We start from the raw sequence: 15748 nt of genomic DNA on the forward strand, positions 1-15748 counted from the left end.
CTTCCTCACCTCATCAATCTTTTATCCACAGGCTGAAGCACCTGACCCAGAGTGGGAGGAGATCTTCCACCATAAGTGATCAAATTGCGGAAGTCATGCACAGGTATGAAAAGCTAAGGTGAGTAAAGGCAGACATTACTAAGAGAACGACGATGAAAGGGTCGCCTTCAAAATAAAAGTCTCCTTGGCTGTATGATAGCAAAACGTTGCGCAATTTCAAAATGAAATACAACTATACAAAACTTAAAAAATAAACAAAACTTTATAAAAAGTAGAATTGTTTCAAAACAAGTCATCTTCTACCTTATAAGACATATTTCATATTATTTTATATGGAGTCTACAATTTCAACAAATTATTATTGCCTCCAAACATTGTATTTGCATTGAAATGCAAAACAAGTAGTATATAAAAAGAGCATAATTACTCAGATTACACAATTGTTTTTTTCTTCTTCAATATTTCCCCATATTTTTCATATGTACTTTTTATTTACCCTGTTATCATCTCTTTCAAACATTTTTTTTTCAAAATGAAAACATTATTTTTATATTAGATTTAGCACTGCAATTAGTTTTACTTCACTAACAATGTCAATTGTCTGCTGTTGTACACTACATTTGAACACAATAAAATTGTGCGAAAAATGAACATACTTCTAAAAATAGAATCCTAATTTTTTGTAACTCCTAGCATATTTATATGTGCTATGTTAACAAAGTGCATTATTAGAAACTCCCTGATATTTGGTGCCAATTTTTATGTTTTGTAGTGGGTGTGTTTTATTGTGAAAGGTTATACCGGAAGTAGAGTGAACATAGAGTTCCTTTTGACTCCACCTGCTTGTATTTGGGTTTCTAACTGACAGCGGCCGAAGATTGAGGGGCTCCGGTTCAGCGTGTTTACTTTTCTTACAACTAGCACCACTATTGAGGTACGTCACTGTTGTATCAATTAAAATATTCACCGGAACAGAAGCTATTATAAGGTAGCTAGCGCTTTAGCTCACTGGTAGACAGCAGCATCACACGGTTAGCCGGACAGTTGGCTCGGTTCGGTCTGCTTCACTGACCTGCACCATCATCACAGCAGTGTCACGCTAACTTGTTTGTTTATTCGTCGATTGATTTTGTTTTTCACCACATTAAAATAACATGTTTGGAGATAATTGACATTAAATTGTATTAAAACGACCCTTTTTGTCACCAGGACAGTTTTTATGGTAAGGTTTAAAGTGGTTTGAAACGCATTTCTAATTCTGCACCTTATGGACCAGCAGATTAGCCTATCGGGGTGTTTGGGAACAGAAAGTGAAAATCTAATTGACTTTGTGATAGATTTCTGGGAAATGAGAAATTTAAGTAATTAATAATCTGTTACTCTCTCTCTCTCACACACACACACACACACGCACGCACGCACACACAGCCATGTCTCCATCAGTTCCCTTGCAGGAGATGATCCGGGCCATCAGGTCAGCTCGGACCCAGTGTGAGGAGCGGGGTGTCATCCAGAGGGAGTGTGCAGCCATCCGGGCCCAGTTCAGACAGAACGACAACGGGAGCCGATCTCACAACCTGGCCAAGCTGCTCTATGTGCACATGTTGGGCTACCCGGCTCACTTTGGTCAGGTGAGGAGATTTGGTTAATTCCCGTCATGTGTTTGCTGGGTTCGGATGGGATGTGATTGTGAGAAAGCATGGAGGAGCTGGAATGTTTCCGTTCACTTGAAAGGCACCTCCCGCATCCAGAGCACTGACCTGAGGCACAAAGTGTTGGAAAACTGTTGTAAATGTGGGCTGAAAATAAGGATTTGTGTACTAAATGTTGCTGCAGTTCTGCAAACTTGTAGCTCTTGCTCTTTTACACCTTCCTTCTTATCCTAACAATGAGAATTGTGTTCTATTCCCTCAAGCAAAGCCTGTCAAAGTGTGCAAATCTCCTACAAGTAGGCCACCGAGTTCTTCTCAGCTCCATACTCCCCTCTGTGGAGCTGCTGTAGTCTTTGCTCATTAGCAGTGTCAGCACTTCAAGTCACTTCACATTTTACCGAGTCGGTACTGTTCCCTCTAGATGGAGTGTGTTCGGATGATAGCCAGCCCTCGCTACAGCGAGAAGCGCGTGGGATACCTGGGAGCCATGATGCTTCTGGATGAGAAGCAGGATGCCAGCCTGCTCATCACCAACTCCATCAAGAAGTTAGGCCTGCTGACAGCTGTTTATTTTCAGAAGTCTATCTGAGTGTGCTAACATTACACTGGGACTTGTTTGGTTAGGAGGAACAATGACAGAATGAAAAAGCTAATTGACTGGTTTAAATAAAACAAGTCACTTTTTAATTTCTTCCTTAACCCTATTTTCCGTGTGTCTCTCAGCGACTTGTCCCACAGTAACCAGTACATCCAGTCTCTCGCTCTGTGCACGCTGGCCTGCATGGGTTCAGCTGAGATGTGCAGGGATCTGGCTCCAGAGATCGACAGGTTGCTGCGGTCCGCTAACTCCTACATAAAGAAAAAGGTGAGCACTTTCACAGAGACGTTTTTTTTTGTGTGTGTGTCATTCAGCAGCACCTCATAATCCTGTGAACTTGTTTCCTTTAGGCTGCTTTGTGTGCTGTTCACATTGTAAGAAAGGTCCAGGATCTGGGAGAGCTCTTTGTCTCGGCCGCTCGTTCCCTCCTCTCTGAGAAAAACCACGGTTAGCATATTATAACAACACACTCATCTGTCCAATATCATCTCCAACGTCCCCACGTTCCTCTGTTTGTGTTTTTTTACCTGCAGGTGTGTTGCACGGTGCTGTGGTGCTGATCACTGAGCTGTGCGAGCGGAACCCAGAAACTCTGGAGCGGTTCAGGAAGGTGCGAACGCTGCACACACACACACACACACATCCTGATCCGGGAGCTCTGCAGAGACCTCTTCAGTTGTTTCACTGTGTTTTGCTGTGTTTTGCAGACGGTTCCAGATCTAGTTCAGATCATGAAAGGCCTGGTCATTTCAGGTTACTCTCCAGACCACGACGTGGCAGGAGTCAGTGATCCTTTCCTACAGGTCAGCTTTTATAGAGTTCCTGCGGGGTCTTTAAAAAATCTTGAAAGCATTGAATTTAGGAAATTGGAACTAATACCTTAAAAAGCCTTGTATAATCTTGAATTTTGACTTGTATGTAAATCCTCTGTACTGTATTTGTCCTCTAAAGTTTAATTTGTCAACCGCAATCTTACAATCTTTTTATTTTTTTTATAATGTTGCTTAAATTTAAAGCGGCAGAACCAATAATTGAGAACGTAGCACAGCCTCGGGCCAAAATACTCCAAACACGTGATGCATTCAGCTCCCGCACCGCAGCAGTCATACAAAACACAGACCTCCAGCAGAGGAGAAACACGGAAAACCTCTGCAGAACATGAGCAAGGTTGACTGACACCTAGGGCTGGGTGCCAGAACTCTGGACCTCTTTGGGACTGAGTGATAACATTCGGTAGGTACCGATATCAGGAAGAAAAGTATTAAAAGTCCAAACGTGCCACCGTGGGTCACATGACTGATCCCGAGTCACGTTACGAGTCAGGGAGATGCGTCTCCTTTCAATAACACTTCTTTGCAGTTTGCGGATGAAAATGCTAGAGAAACTCAAACATTTAGATGCATTTGGTAAAAGTAAGCGGCAGCTAAACGCAACACCAGCAAGAAGATTTGTGCCGTGAAAATCAGGAGTAGCAGCAGTTTGTTTATTTATTTAGAAGACGCTTTTATCCAAAGCGACGCACAATTTATAACCTATAGGGCACGTTGTGATCTGTGGGGGAAACCGGAGGACACGGAGGAAACCCACGCATGCATGGGGAGAACACGCAACTCCACGCAGAAAGGCCGCAGCCGAGTTTCGAACCTGCGACCTTCGTGCTGCGAGGCAACAGTGCTAACCACTGCGCCACCATGCAGCCCAAAGCTGTTTAACAAAGCTGCTCGTTGTGCAGGGCATCATCTTGAGAGCTGAAGTGCGGGATGTCTGACTGCAGAACAGTAAACCCGAGTCCGTCAGCTTCCACATCGCTAGAGGAGCCTGAGGATGGAGGCTGATAAAAGCAGGAACAGGACATCAAACCAACTTAGCTGCTGTTTGCCAGCATTTTAAAAGCAGTTCATCAGGGTTGTTTGCACTGTAGCTTTTCTCTGTTTTTGCTTAGAAAAGATTGAAATTAGGTATAATATAAATAAATATAATAAAATAATATAAACAATAAGAACAACACCTTTAGGTAGTTTGTTATCCTCTCTTAAAATGAAAAAATAAAGATTCCAACAAAAGTATTGTTAAGGTACCGCCATCAAAGTCCAGTTATCGTCAAAGTAATAGTATCAAGAAGTATCTTTTGGTACTCAGCCCTACTGATGTTATGTTTTAAACATTTGTTTTACATCTAGCTACCCTCTCTGTGAACGTTCAAACCGCTCTGCTGCTGTTCGCTACCGAGTGTTTTGGCAAAATAAGATAAATAAATGAACACATTTTTTACACAAGTGGTCTTGAAAAGGTCTTAAAAAGTCTTGAATTTAACTTGATGAAACCTGTAGGAACCCCGGTTTTAGTTCTCAGATGTCCAGCTTATGAAACAGAACAAAAAGTTGCATGTCTCGAACATTTTTGTGGTTCTTGTAAAAGTTAAGTGCATCTTTTTTTTCTACTTCCAGGTTCGCATCTTGAGATTGCTGAGAGTCCTCGGTCGGAACAATGAAACAGCCAGTGATGCTATGAACGACCTCTTAGCTCAGGTTAAACTTTTACACGTGATTCCTGAACTGACGACACATGTTGGGATCTAAGAGCTTTGTAGTAACGTGAGATTGTCCTCCCAGGTGGCCACCAACACCGACAGTACGAAGACCGTGGGGAACGCTGTGCTGTATGAGACCGTTCTCACCGTGTTGGACATAAAGTCAGAGAGCGGACTCAGAGTAAGGCTCACGGTGGAAAAAAAAAAAAAGAAGTTTCCCATTTGATAAGAAATTCCTAAAAGACCCGACTTGTTCCTCAGGTTCTGGCCGTAAACATTCTGGGAAGGTTTCTCCTGAACAACGACAGGAACATCCGGTCAGTGCTGCTTCTTTCCTGCTTCCTCTCCTCATCATTGTTTTTCTTATCGTTTATATCCCTCCTTTTCCTCTAATCTCTCAGCGTGGTTTTGGCTTTTTTCTTTTGCCAAGGCTAGACTCAGTGCAGTCAATGAGAGGAAACTTTTCCCAGCAGGCTGCCATCATCTGAGCTGGCTAATTGTTTTCCTTGAGGCATTTCCACACCAGACGGTCCCTGTCTGCCCATTTGGTTTCATCCCTGATTTCATTGCATTTCAGCAGTGAAGGTGGAGGCCTGTTATAGCGTTTCCTGTTGTGCGAGTCTCCTAGGGGCAGACAAGTCTGTCTGGTTTCTGCTGCAGCTCCCTGTTACCGGGTGACATTAATGAGACTGGCGTATTCCTGTCAGACCTGCCGGACTAGATAACATCTTTTCTCTCCCACATCAATAGTTGACTTAAGGTAGACTGACAAACATCTAAACTGAAAAAAAAAAAGAATATTTATTGTTAGGTGATATTTTTTTAATTGTCATTTTAAACAGTTTATTTAATTAATTAATTAATTAATTAATTTTGTTCATTTTGTGTTATTAACTAAACAAGTTGAATTAAATGTAATCCAGTGGTCATCACACTTTATTACTAGGTAACAGATAAAAACGATTACTTTCACTTTGTTGTTCCATGATGCACACTGGCAGAACGAGGGCAAAACACCAGGGGTCTCATTTATCAAACATTGCGTAGAATCCTTACTAAAACTGTACTTAAGCTCAGCAAACAAATGTACTTACGCCAAGCAGGTTTGTGATCTATCAAACATGGAGTACGCACAGCTGCACGTAATCTCCGCTTTATAAATCGGAGACTTAACGAGAAAGTTTCTCAGCTGCATTTTAGTCACATCCCGCCCTCACCACGCCCACTTAATGCCATAAATAGTTAATGCAAAGTGCCTTGTGGATCTCGTGCATGTACCTAAGCCGGCTGTTGCAGCGCTCCACCAATGACATGGCGACCGTAGCTCAAGGCAGATCAAGGAAGCGCTATTTCACAGAAGCAGAAGTTGAGGTACCTGTGGGTGAGGTGGAGAAATGAAAGGAAGAGTGCTTTTGCAAAACAAATAAGAGAAAATCCATTCTTGCTCTGTGTGAAAACGAAGAATTACAGGTGATCATGCTGCAGGATTTCATAATTGTATCCTTCTCAGCAGCAGCACTGCAGGTGCTCTCCATGTCCAAAATGAGCGTAAGCCAGGTCCTTAGTCAACTTAAAGTTGCGCACATTTTTCCACTAAGTTTTCTCTCATAAATCCCAAAGTTTGCGTGGAAAGTTGCTTACGCAGTTTTCCGACCCAGTTTTGTGTGTAAGTAAGCTTTATAAAATAGCCGCCTGGGCAGTGTGACGGTTTAATTTGTAACCCCCGACTTGCTTAGTGGTATTTCATCCTGTGGCATTTTTCCTTCCAGTTCCAACGATAAAAATACAACTTTTTTTGTTTTGGTCTTTTGGTCAGTGTTGTTTTTTTTAACTGATTAATCAGTTAGACCTTTTAATTAGCTGGTAGTTATATTTGTTTTATACTAACGTCTGAATGTTATGAAAACATTTATTTGATTCAAATAATTTTATGATTTACTGTACTAATTTTAGTTCAAATAAAGTAACGTTGGACTCCTAATTTGGACCTTCATAACATTTGATCACCTGTAAATAGTGGCGCCGTTACATGCTGGCCATAGATACTACCATTGTTCTCTGATAAACTATTTTTAAATGTTATTTTTGAAATACAATCGATCATCGAGTTTAACATGCATGCTGAATGTGAAAATGGTCACCAACCCCTATTTCCTGCATCTCCGCACTGACGCAGACGGAGAAGCATGACTCAGGCTTAAGCCGCCAAAATAAAAGACTGGGAAATGCTTGAGTAAGAAAGACCCTGGGTGTTTCTCAATGTCAAGTCACCTTGCCATGCGAGGTGATGTCTTGCGAGGCCAGGCGCCTTGCTTACAAGTACACTGTCCTTCCTTGGTCAAAGAAAACTGTTAAATGGAACAGACTGACCGTGGCTTCCATGGCGGTCACGTAACGCCACGTGACACGGGAGATAACGTTACATTTTACATGTATATTTGTTAAATTAAATATAGAAGTGAGTTTCTACCCGCTAGCCACCGAAACTGCACTAATAAGCAACTAACCAACCATAGGTAATTTCTTTGGATAAAAAAATAATAATAATTTTAATTAGTTTTCTTACTTTTAAACCTGAAAATTGACCCTGAAGTAGCTGCCGGCTTATGATCCGCCATCCCTTTGAAAACACAGCAGTGTATTCTGGGTAATTTTTGACCAAGGCTAGGCTACAAGACACCTCCCATGTATCCTTGCTCAGCTAGCTAAACAGCTAACAAACGGAGAACACATGCCTCAGTAGAACATGAACATTGGAACATGTCTTGGCGGCTCCTGATGACGTATCTCCTAGGCAACCGGGGCGGGGCCAAGACATCAAGGCAAGGTTCCTTGGCATTGAGAAACACCCCGTCTCTTGTACGTCACAAGGAACATTAGCATTCATGGCCCCGCCCATTTTAGCTCTTGATAGGGGAAGCTGTGATTATTTAGTGACCAGGAGAGAACAGAGCTTGTAGAAGCTAACCATTAGCATTAGCAATTCCACATCACGGTGGAACACGTTCAGGCTTGTGTTATTTGAGGAGACAAAACATCCACGTTTCATTTTTTACCCGAGAAAGAAAAGGAACGGAGGCAGCGGAAGAGTCACTTTGTTAGCCAATTAGAGGTTAGCATATGATGAATATTAGTAAAACTTGTAATCCCGTCATTTCCTGTCCTCTACTCCTCCAACAAACTTCTAACCCCTAAAACACGATCGCCAGAGCTTTTTTCCTCTCAAAATGACTCAGAAATAATTCATTCATAGAGACCACATCATATTTATTAAAAAAGGAGGGAATAAGACCTTTAACGCATGAACTCTGGATATTTTCTACTTTAATCCATCAGAAAACAACTACCATGTTCCAGCTGAAGGGAAGCAGTGAGTGCAGTGTGATCAGAGTAATCAGCTTAAATAATAAAATATTTCTACCAAACAATGGTGCTTGTGGCTTTTTCCATGATGTAGAGATCCTAATAAAAGCTCAAAGTGATCACAGGATTAGTGTCCGTCTTCCTTGCATATTTATAAAAAATGAAATGATTTCATGTTTTAGTTATTTAAAGGTCATGCTGTCAGTTATCAGATAAGACAGGTCTCCTTTTTCTCCTAAAACTCCAGCAGCGAGGCGTCCATCCTCGTATGTTTTTGAGATGTTTATTCAGAGTGTCTCCACCTTCTTGCCATAGAAACACTTGTCGCATCATTAAAGACCTAAAATTAGATTTCACCCCAAACAGTTTCATGGCTAAGGTGCGCCCTGCAGGTCGCTGTGTAATTCAGTATTAAGCTGCAGGAATCTTAAAAACCTCCTATATGTGTTTGTTTTTGTCCACATGTAGGTATATCGCCATGACTTCTCTTCAGAAAATAGTTGTGACGGACCATAATGCGGTGCAGCGGCACCGCGGGACTATAGTGGACTGTCTGAAGGACCAGGACGCATCTGTCAAGCGGTGAGTAGCAGCTTCTTTTGGTTAGTGGTGCTGATGAAAGAACATCAGCTGATCAGTTCCCACCTCTGTTCCTCTCGCGGTCCACCAGACGAGCCTTAGAGCTCTCCTTGGCTTTGGTGTCAGCTTCCAACATCCGCTCTATGATGAAGGAGCTGCTCGTCTTCCTCTCCTCCTGCCCCCTCGAGCTCAAGGCTCAAGCTGCTAGCGGCATTTTCATCGCCGCTGAAAGGTGAGTGAAACACTGCAGGCTCGTTACTCTGCTGCACGGTGGTGTGTCAGAAGAACTAGGCTGTGTTTTTCTCAGACTATTGATTATTAATTAGATTTATGTAATGTACACATTTTCACGTCGCGGTTTATGTCCAGTTGAGTCTGCAACAATGAGATCATTGTTCTTCCTTTATTCGTTCACACACATCACTCTGTGTCTGTTTCCACAGAGCCTTATACAGCAACTCAATGCACTGTTTGTGTGTATAAGCAGAAGACTGAGTGTGTGTGTGTGTGTGTGTGTGTTCTCTATCAGCACTACTCAGTTAGCTGTGTGTGTCTGTTAGGTATGCACCCTCCCAGCGTTGGCACATTGACACCATCCTGCATGTCCTCACTACGGTAAGAGCTCACAGAGACACACACCCTTCATCCGTTCACCCTGTCAAGAAAAGGTGGATGTCGCCTCCAGGAGCAGAAACCTCCTTAACTTGGGCCTAGTCCACACGTAGCCGTTTTTTTTTTTTTAAACGAATATCCGCCCCTCCAAAAACTTGCATCCACACCACCTCGTTTAAAAAAAAAAAACTCTGTCCACACGTACCCGGATAAATACGTTGTTAAGGACATGCCAGACCTGTAGGCGGCAGTACTTCCCCCGTTCTTAACCTCGTCCTTCGTCTGTGGTCTTCCACAAGGAGCAGTAATTCCGCTTGCAAAAACAAACAAGCAAAAAGCACTTGGACAACTGATAAAGCAAGCACAGCTCTGAGGGCTTCCATGATGCCGGCTAGTGTAAACACAGGTCGCACACGTGATGTCAGCATTTTTTGCCGCGGAAAGTGACTTTGCGGACCTTAAAACTCCGGTTTTGTCTGTCCACTCGCAGACACCCAAAACGGAGAAAACGCAGATCTTCACTTTGGCCGGAGTTTTTAAAAAGATCTGTTTTCGTGTGAAAAAACTCCGTTTTCGTGTGGATGACAGGCCAAAACGTAGAAAAATATCTACGCTTTGGCAGATCCCCGGCTACGTGTGGACAGGGCCTCAGACACGTCAACTCCTCTGGTCTCAGTAAAAGTCTGGTTGTTTAGAAGTTAATGAGTTTATTTTAGAAATAACTCCGCTGTAAAGCTTTTATTCAAAGACCCCCAATCCTGCCTGTTTTAGTTGTTTCCCTGTTTCAGCACACTCGTTGAGTTATCCAATCATCTCTTGAACACTCAAAGCCTGTTGTTCACTGATTGGTTAAATCCAGATGTGGTTGGAGCTGAGAAACATCTGGTGTTTGTGACCCACATTCCTGTCTGTTATTCTCACCCTGCCAGGCAGGGGGCGACGTGAGGGACGAAACTGTACCCAACCTGATTCAGCTCATCACCAACACGTCAGAGCTGCACTGTTACACCGTCCACAAGCTCTACCGGGCTCTGCTCGAGGACATCTCCCAGGTCCGAGCGGTTGGTTGTTTCTGCTCTTAAAGGAGCCGCTCAGCTTTGATGGAACCAAATTTAGTTTAGGATTCAGTAACGTGAGCTTGTGTCTGAAGAGTGGCGCAGTTTGAAGTGTTGAGTTACATGTTTTCTATCCAGGTGTGTATACAGAGGATTTAACTGTTCATCTTTGTTTCCACAGCAATCTCTGGTCCAGGTGGCGTGCTGGTGCATAGGAGAGTATGGAGACCTGCTGCTGAGAGGAGAGTGTCAGGAGACCGAACCTGTGCAGGTAAACAGTCGAGGATTGATGCGACTGTGTGGGAGATTGTGAGTGTTTTTTCATTTTTACAACCCGTGTCTAGGTCGGGGATTGTAACAAACACAGGGAGGCTACACAGAGGGATATGGAACAGCATGTGTTGTGGCTATTTTCATTGATTTCAGTAAATTATTGGTTTGATCCACTCTTGTTTTCTTTAAAGCAGTAAAAATAAAAGTTGGTTTGTAATTTAAATGTGTATATTTTTATTTTTGGTAAAGTTTTGGACCCTCCCATTAATTAGGTAGATTAAGATCCCACTGGGAGGTTTTGTTTGTCAGACGGAGGTGACGGGAGGGTTTAAATAAAGTTTTTACCACCTTGTAGACTTGATGGGTTAGTTTTAGTGAACATTTGTTTAAGTTGAGGATATCAGACATTATTGGGTGATTTTGAGTTGTATATTTTCAAAAACTCATCTGGAGCATGTTCAGAAGGAAACCACCTGTTTTCCTTTTGGAAGGTAAAGGGACTTTTCAATTTTTATGCTCGCGATTGCCCCCTCAGGCCAAAAGCGTAACGGCAGCTTCAATAGTAGGCTCATGCACGAGGCGCGCATGCTGTACGTGCACACTCCTTAATGAAAATAACAGCTGAGACAGTCCCGTGTGTGTGTGTGTGTGTGTGTGTGTGTGTGTGTGGCCCGGAGGACAGAAGAACACAGGAAATTAATAAAAAATAATGTGCCTCTGTCTCTGCAGCTGCTTTCTCGTCGGCCGGCCGAACGTGCAGTGTGTGTGTGTGTGTGTGTGTGTGTGTGTGTGTGTGTGTGTGTGTGTGTGTGTGTGTGTGTGTGTGTCCCGGAGGACAGGAGAACACGCAGCTAATTAATTAAATAATTTGGTTCTGTACCTTTCTCTTCAGCACAGCCGACAAAGGTTTATGATGGGTCAGTCCTCCTGCATGCTCAGATCATTCCCTTCCCTTGCTTGAAAAATTGTTCCAAAATGAAAGTTGAACCCACATCTTTTTTATCTGTGAATTCAATGCCGTTCGGTGAGTCTCAAATAAAAATTTGGGCGTCTTATTACTGTAAAAAAATTATCATTAATGTAAAAAAGAAACTCCAAATAACAAACTTTGTTCACACCCAGAATCGAACCCAGGTCTCTTACATGAGAGTCAGACACCTTACTAGGTGAGCTAAAGCACCAGTGATGTTCTTTGTATCTGTAACATTTATATCCTTGATGACAGCTGAAACAACGTTCAAAGAACGGTTCGGAGCAAAAATGGCTGTTTTGTTGCTAATTTGCAGGAAATATCTAGAAGAAAGTTCTAAAGAAAGTAGCTAAGGGTCCTCAGAAATGTAGCTAGATTCATCACTAGGCATTAGGAACAGCAACAAATTCAATTAAATTCTATTCAAAAATACTTTATTAATCCCAGAGGGAAATTGATTGCTGTAGTAGCTCAGAATAATAATAATTAACAAGTCATCAAAGAGTTGTTGTATATTACAATGGCTGTTGGCAGGAAGGATCTCCAGTAGCGGTCGGTGTTGACAAAGTCGCTGAGTTGGCACTACCTCTCTCTCTGCTGCTAAAGCTACTGATAGCAAATGCTACGGGCGATGCCTGAGCGTGAACGCGCATGAAGGAGCCTGCTCGACCCGAGCATCTCTCTTTTTCTGTGATTTTACAGAAAAACAGGCAATCACAGTAAAAATGCCAGGGCTCATCCTACAGGACCAGGGCATTGCAGGAGAATGTATGAAGAAGACATTTATTATTTCTATACATGTTTTGACTGTCAAACTGCCTTACAGTCCCTTTAAAAGGCAGCATCAGGGTGTGTGAACTGATGATGAATGCAGATAACTGGTGATGTGAAACTAGTCAGTGCCAAGCTTAGAAAGGGCCACACTACAGGGTCACCCACATCCAGACGTTGAACACATTACTAAACAAAGATGTTTTCATTAGTGACTGAGCAAGGTTTTCTTTATTCATCATAAAGTTAAAGAGCAAGTCACCCCAAATCAACTTTTTTTTCTGATAAACTATATAAATGTGTGTCTGATCGTGCTGCAGACACGTGTAGTCAGTAGTTTTGCACTTAAGTGCATTTTAGTTAAAAATTTAATTTTCTGCCTAAAACTGTCAGTGTTGCGCTGTTGTCAGGTAAAAACTCTGCACTGCATTTGAATTTAAATCTGCCATCGCTATTGGCTAAGAGGTGCCCTTGAACATTAGCTGGTACCATATGATGTCACAATGTTGTGAGCCTGTGTGTGTGTGTATTTGTTAGCGGCTCCGCCCTCTCGGTCTGCTAGGCAACAGCATTTGTTGCATTTTTCAAACAGGAAGTGGGAGTGGAGTAATACTCTGGTAGGGGGTGACTTGCTCTTTAAGGTAAATATGCTATAAAAAAACTCCCAGATTCCTCTTTTTGTGCTTGAAACCATCTTTCAAACATCTTTTTGTCCCATCAGGTCACGGAGGACGACGTCCTGGACGCTCTGGAGACTGTTCTACAGTCTCACATGTCGTCACCAGCAACCAGAGGCTTCGCTCTCACCGCCACCATGAAACTGAGCACACGCATCTCTGACAATGTGGAGTAAGAAGAAACATCTATGCCCTTTGTTAAAATATTAGTTACCAAGCAAAATCATAAAACACTTAGTCACGTGCCTTTTATTTCTGTACGTGTTAGACTCACAGATTATCTGTAGGATTAGAGAGAGACAACATTAAGATTACTTCCTGTCTCCTCATCCCTGTTCTAGTCGCATCAGGAGCATCGTTAGCATCTATGGGAGCTGCATCGACTTGGAGCTCCAGCAGAGGGCGGTTGAATACAACGCGCTCTTCAAAAAATATGACCACATGAGGTAGGAGAGAGATTTCCCTAAACAGCACAGGTTTTATTCATCCGTGAACCTGAAACTGGTAACTGAGGTGGTCTCTCCTCAGGGCAGCAGTGCTGGAGAGGATGCCGGTGATTCAGAGGAACTCTTCGGGCCAGAACAGCGAAGATGCATCAGAGGAGACCATCAAGGAGATCCAAGTGACCAAAGTCAAACAGGAGGAGTTGGTGCTGGCGCAGCAGCCTGCTGGGCCGGTACGAAGTCATGATCAAGTATTCACTAATGTGTTGGTGTTCAAATGGGTGAGTGTTTTCCTCCTTTCTGTGTTTCAGGTGTGTGATCTCCTAGACCTACTGAGTGGCCCTCAGGAGCCCCTTCAGCCCAGCCTGGCACCGGCGCAGCCCATCAGTACAACCACCGCCGCTGGAGGAGACCTCCTGGATCTGTTGGGTGGATTAGAGCTTACTCCCCCATCCTCAGGTCTGATCTACAGATGCACTAAGCTGATGCTGGACAGATTTTATATCTGGACACAAAAAGGGTTCATTCTTGAACATAATTTAGGCAAAAGCAAGCGCATAATATCTTGTTCCCGTCACCCCTCCACAGCTCCCACTGTGACCATTTATGAGAAACATGGCGTGACTTTGACACTCGGCTGTGAACAAGAGTCAGACTCGGGCCTGTTGGCCACCCTCACAGCCTCCAACTCCTCTGACTCAGACATCAGCAGCTTCACCCTGCAAGCTGCAGTACCCAAGGTTCGTTTGTCTGTTTTTGTTGCAGAGCTAGAGCAGATAATGAGGAATATAAAGGATGGATCAATAGGTGTAGATGGTCTGTCATTAAACCTGTTTTTGATTTTAAAATATGAGATTACTGGGATTAACAGGGAGGGGGCTTCTACACCAAACTCTTTATTCTTGAGTTTCTTTAAATCAGGACATGATGTGTTGCATTTGAGATCTTTTAGCCTATTTCGTTGTCGGACAGATTTAATTGAAGTGATAACTTAATCCAACAGATCTGGGTGTAGCTGGTAGAACTGAATTATTATCGATATTTTTTTACTTCACTGATCTGGAGAACTTTTCCTCCTAAATATACAAAATTGTCTGAAAGCTACGTTTTTATTTGCTCCAATTATTTTCATCCGATGTTAAAATTAGTTTTCTGATTTAAAATATTTAAATATGGCAAAAAATATCAGCTTAGCACAAATATAAATAATAACTCAACAGTTCTGTATTAAAGCTGCAATGGCTAATCTACTGAAGAGCTAGCTTTAAACACAAATACGGTCACACCGTTGGCCGTCATCCCTAGGCCCTGGCCCCCTGATGTGAGAACACACATCGCCACGGTAAACGAGAGAGCGCTAAACACCATTCTCGGTTTTCTAGGACCAAACGTCTTTTGTTGTCTGCAGTATTTAGAAGTGAAGGTTTAAAGGATTTGTAAATGCTTCCCCCAGCTCTATCTTTGGGTAGGCGTCTGAACCCTCGACTACATCCTGGTCAGCCGTCGGTAAAGAATTCAGACTATATCTGCTTTTGTCGGTAGACGGTACGGCAAACAGAGCTGAACAACATGCGTATCTGATAATTCCTAGTTTTGTTTGATCCTTCCAGAGCGTGCAGCTACACATGAAGGCCCCCAGCAGAGACTCTCTTCCTGCTCGAGGTGCAGCTGAGCTGACCCAGACGGTGGTTCTCAGCAACCCAAACAAGGTGGGTCTGCGAGGAAACCCGATGGTGGTTGGCGTTTCTGCTCTGGGTGCCATCCATCATATCACATCCTAGAAGAAGACCTTCACCTACAAACTCTGTGATAAAATGTCACAAAGTCCAGAAGGTTTCACTGACATATTTCAAGAATCGGGGTTTAATAAAATGTCATTTTTCCTGTAACTTTCAGGTTAATCTGAAAATGAGGATTCGTATCTCGTACACCAGCCAAGGATCAGCTGTTCAGGACACGGTCCAGGTTGACTCCTTGCCTGGACTCTGATCGTGTGGATCTGGAGTCCTCGGAGCACCGGTTTTGTTGTTTTTCTCTGAAGAATGTCCTTGTGACGGTTTTTCTACTCATCAGGAACATGGTGCACACTTATGGATCTGCAGGAATTTTCTGAAAAAGTTGAATTTGTAGTTTTATTTGTAAAGGGGAGCGGTCAAACGACACAGTAAAATTATGAGTCCATTTAAGAAAAATCAGATTAAATATTGTTTATTAAGTTATTGAAG

At 42.8% G+C, this 15748-nt stretch overlaps 1 protein-coding gene across 1 annotated transcript; it reads left to right on the top strand.

Annotated features, from left to right (window-relative positions):
• Window positions 1–805: 805 nt before the first annotated feature.
• ap1g2 (adaptor related protein complex 1 subunit gamma 2) lies at window positions 806–15740 on the top strand. Its single transcript, XM_054732687.2, has 22 exons — window positions 806–934; window positions 1429–1631; window positions 2074–2198; window positions 2376–2517; window positions 2601–2697; window positions 2784–2860; window positions 2958–3053; window positions 4698–4778; window positions 4863–4961; window positions 5042–5097; window positions 8612–8725; window positions 8814–8954; window positions 9283–9337; window positions 10264–10386; window positions 10571–10660; window positions 13125–13252; window positions 13422–13526; window positions 13609–13756; window positions 13835–13982; window positions 14112–14263; window positions 15134–15232; window positions 15420–15740. The coding sequence occupies exons 2-22, from the start codon at window positions 1431–1433 to the stop codon at window positions 15510–15512; spliced, it is 2370 nt and encodes a 789-aa protein (XP_054588662.1). The 5' UTR covers window positions 806–934; window positions 1429–1430; the 3' UTR covers window positions 15513–15740.
• The last annotated feature ends 8 nt before the right edge of the window (window positions 15741–15748 follow it).

This window comes from Nothobranchius furzeri, chromosome 11, assembly GCF_043380555.1.
Source record: "Nothobranchius furzeri strain GRZ-AD chromosome 11, NfurGRZ-RIMD1, whole genome shotgun sequence".
Lineage (NCBI taxonomy): Eukaryota > Metazoa > Chordata > Actinopteri > Cyprinodontiformes > Nothobranchiidae > Nothobranchius > Nothobranchius furzeri.

What these genes read in the sequence shown, in the direction of transcription:
- ap1g2 (XM_054732687.2), top strand. Translation starts at nt 1,431, where the DNA reads ATGTCTCCATCAGTTCCCTTGCAGGAGATGATCCGGGCCATCAGGTCA. An exon ending in CTCTGGAGCGGTTCAGGAAG is followed by an intron (nt 2,861 to 2,957) that starts GTGCGAACGCTG and finishes TGTGTTTTGCAG; the next exon opens with ACGGTTCCAGATCTAGTTCA. An exon ending in AACAACGACAGGAACATCCG is followed by an intron (nt 5,098 to 8,611) that starts GTCAGTGCTGCT and finishes GTCCACATGTAG; the next exon opens with GTATATCGCCATGACTTCTC.